The following is a 2,799-nucleotide window of genomic DNA, read 5'->3' as shown; positions in this document are numbered from 1 at the left end:
CCAGATATGCATGCATGATTTAGGAAAGGCAAGAGGAACGAAACATAACACTGCAGGTGTAATGCTGGATTTTTGAAAAAGACAAGGAGTGCAAGAAGGAAGTCAACATGTGGTTTCTAGACTGCAGAAAAGCCTTTGTGTCAATCAGAGCAGAGAATCTCATCATTCTATTGATTAACTACTACACTGGTCAACACTCCAGAGTCATGACAAGAAACATATCCATGCTTTTGAACTTTGGTGTTGGTGAAGTCCTCTGAGAGTACCTTGGACAGAAAAGAAACAAATGGATCCTCTGCCAAATCAAGCATGATCTCTCACTCAAAGCTCAGATAACCAAACTGAAGCTCTCTTATATTGGACATACTCTCAGAAGAACCAATTCATTGGAAAAGACCATTATGCTCGGAACAGTTGAAGATAAACGAGGGAGCAGACGAGCAGCCAAAAGATGGATATAACAATCAGTGGAGGCATGACGCAACCATTCAGAAGCCTAAAGAACAGACTGGGTATTCTGGAGGAATACTATACATATGGTCACCAGGAGTCTTGACAACACTTATAATGATAATGGAGAACATTCCTTATAGAATCATTTTTGTAAATAAGATGTGTGAAGAACCTTTTCAAAGGTTATAGAATCTCTACATATTGTAAAGGCCCTTTGTAAAGACGAACCCTTCAATTGGTAAAGAACCTTTATGTTAAATGCAGTTGATGTAGATTAGTGGGTAGCACTGTTGCCTTCAGCAGACTAGGGTTCCCTTTCCCTCTAAGGATCCTAACCATCCTTCATCTTTAGGGATAAGTGTTTAGGCCTGTGGTGCATGGCACACATTCGCTCACCTACTTGTATAGAATATGGTGAGGGATGACTCATCTGACCATCTCTTTTTTTCTACATCTCTTTAGGCCAGTGGCTGTGGTTTTTACACAACTGAACTCTCAAAGGTGCATTTCTCTTTGTAATGAGGGGGTTGCAACCCTACTATAATTTTCTTTACTATGTCTTATCCTTTTTGGTATGATTAATATACAAGGAGATTCACTCGAAAGCCCCGAATATTCTGGAAGGACGAAGCAATCTGAATGGAACACTGTGCATTGTGTTCCTCAGTATATGGAGCTTCGAACAAGCCAGGATGCCCCTGTGTCGGAGTGATGAGGTAGGCAAGGAGCATGGCAAGAATTGAGTCCTTTTTTGGCAACAGGGTAATTTCAAAGGGGCTTGGGCCTCCACGGTTGCTGGATCTGACACCACCAGACTTTTTCCTTTGGGGTATGCTCAAAGGAAAAGTATATCGGAGCAAGCCTTGCACTGTGGAAGATTTGAAGGAAAACATCCAACTTGAAATTGCTGCTATTGCTATATGCTTGCAGATACGTTCAGGAACATGGGGCACCACATCGAAATGTGTCAGGCAGAAAACAGAGATCACTTCCAGCATCAAATGTAATGCAATATATTACACATATGCCAAGGTATGTTGCATGTATTCTGACATGCTGCTGCTTGGGGATTTTAATATTCATGTTGATTCTAGTAATTGTTCATTTTTGGTTCAGATTGCTTCATCCTAATGGGAGTTACAACAGAATATTTGGGGCCTCTTTCGAGTGAATCTCCCTGTACTATTAGATTGGAGTAAAGAGCTGACAGTAGCTGTAAATCTAAAAAGTGCACCTTAAATTGAACAAACTGCAAGGTACTGTACCTCAGTATACACGAGTGATTAAACATAATTAAACATGCATGGTTATAACCTCATAAACACCAAACAAGTAACAGAAAAGTAGCAAAAATTAAGTCTAAAAACAACATTATAAATTAATTATAACTGACTACTGTCAACAGTTAAGAAATAATATTTTACTTTTGGCTGGGAGATTAAATAACTGTGATGCATCTGAGCTGCATTCCTCTACAGAATGTAGGAGGAGTCTTTACATGCTTGAAAAGTAGCATCCAAATCTCTCCTCATTATCTGAACACTGGAACCACCATGATGTTTCTGTGCTCTCTGACTGTCTTTATGATCATGATAGGTACATGTTATCAATTCAGTTTATATCTATATGAAAAGATGTTTTTAAATGTGTTTTAAAAGTGTGTTAGCCTCTGTGCTGTAGGTATGCATTGTGCTTTTCTATCTAGATGAAATATATATTTTAGATGTTTTTAAATCTACTTTTGTCTATGCAAAATGATCACGTATAACAGTAAATAATGTAACTATTTTTCTTTATTTATTTCAGGCAACAGTAGTGCACAGTCAATAGCACCCCTGGAGAACAAAACACAGGTTCATGCTTATGAGGATGAGACAGTTACTCTCTCCTGCACATATGAGTATGATGGTGTTGTGCGTAATCTGCAGTGGTATCGTGAGTATCCTGGATCCAGACCAGAGTATTTACTGATGATCATTCCAGCATCAAAAGATGTGAGCCATGCAACCCCACAGTTTCCACGACTGAATGCTGATGTGGATGTTAAAAGAGTGGATCTGATCATCTCCTCTGCTGCAGTATCTGACTCTGCACTCTACTACTGTGCCATGGAGCCCACAGTGACAGGAAACCCAGCTACACTGTACAAAAAAGTGTTTCATATGACTCATGCAGAGCAATGCTGTTGTCAGGATGTGGAACTGCTTACTTTTTTCATTTAGACCTTCAGCCTCTTCATCCCCCAGGTTATAATGTCAGACTGATTTGGAAGACAAACTTGATCATGCTGTGCTCAAAAAGCTAATGGGGCTTTTCTAAACCTCTTCCCTGAGTCTATCAGTGGGT

General features: G+C 39.6%; 1 gene segment (V, D, J or C); it reads left to right on the top strand.

Annotated features, from left to right (window-relative positions):
* Window positions 1-1,691: 1,691 nt before the first annotated feature.
* Window positions 1,692-2,552, top strand: LOC118802769 (the record flags this gene model as incomplete). The annotated part of the segment is given in 2 exon segments: window positions 1,692-2,049; window positions 2,260-2,552. Coding segments are annotated over 2 exon segments (438 nt in total), but the record flags the coding sequence as incomplete, so codon positions are not given.
* Between the last annotated feature and the right edge of the window lie 247 nt (window positions 2,553-2,799).

Source organism: Colossoma macropomum, unplaced genomic scaffold (genome assembly GCF_904425465.1).
Source record: "Colossoma macropomum unplaced genomic scaffold, Colossoma_macropomum, whole genome shotgun sequence".
In the NCBI taxonomy this organism is placed as follows: Eukaryota; Metazoa; Chordata; class Actinopteri; order Characiformes; family Serrasalmidae; genus Colossoma; species Colossoma macropomum.
This window is presented reverse-complemented; position numbering and strand designations above follow the sequence as displayed.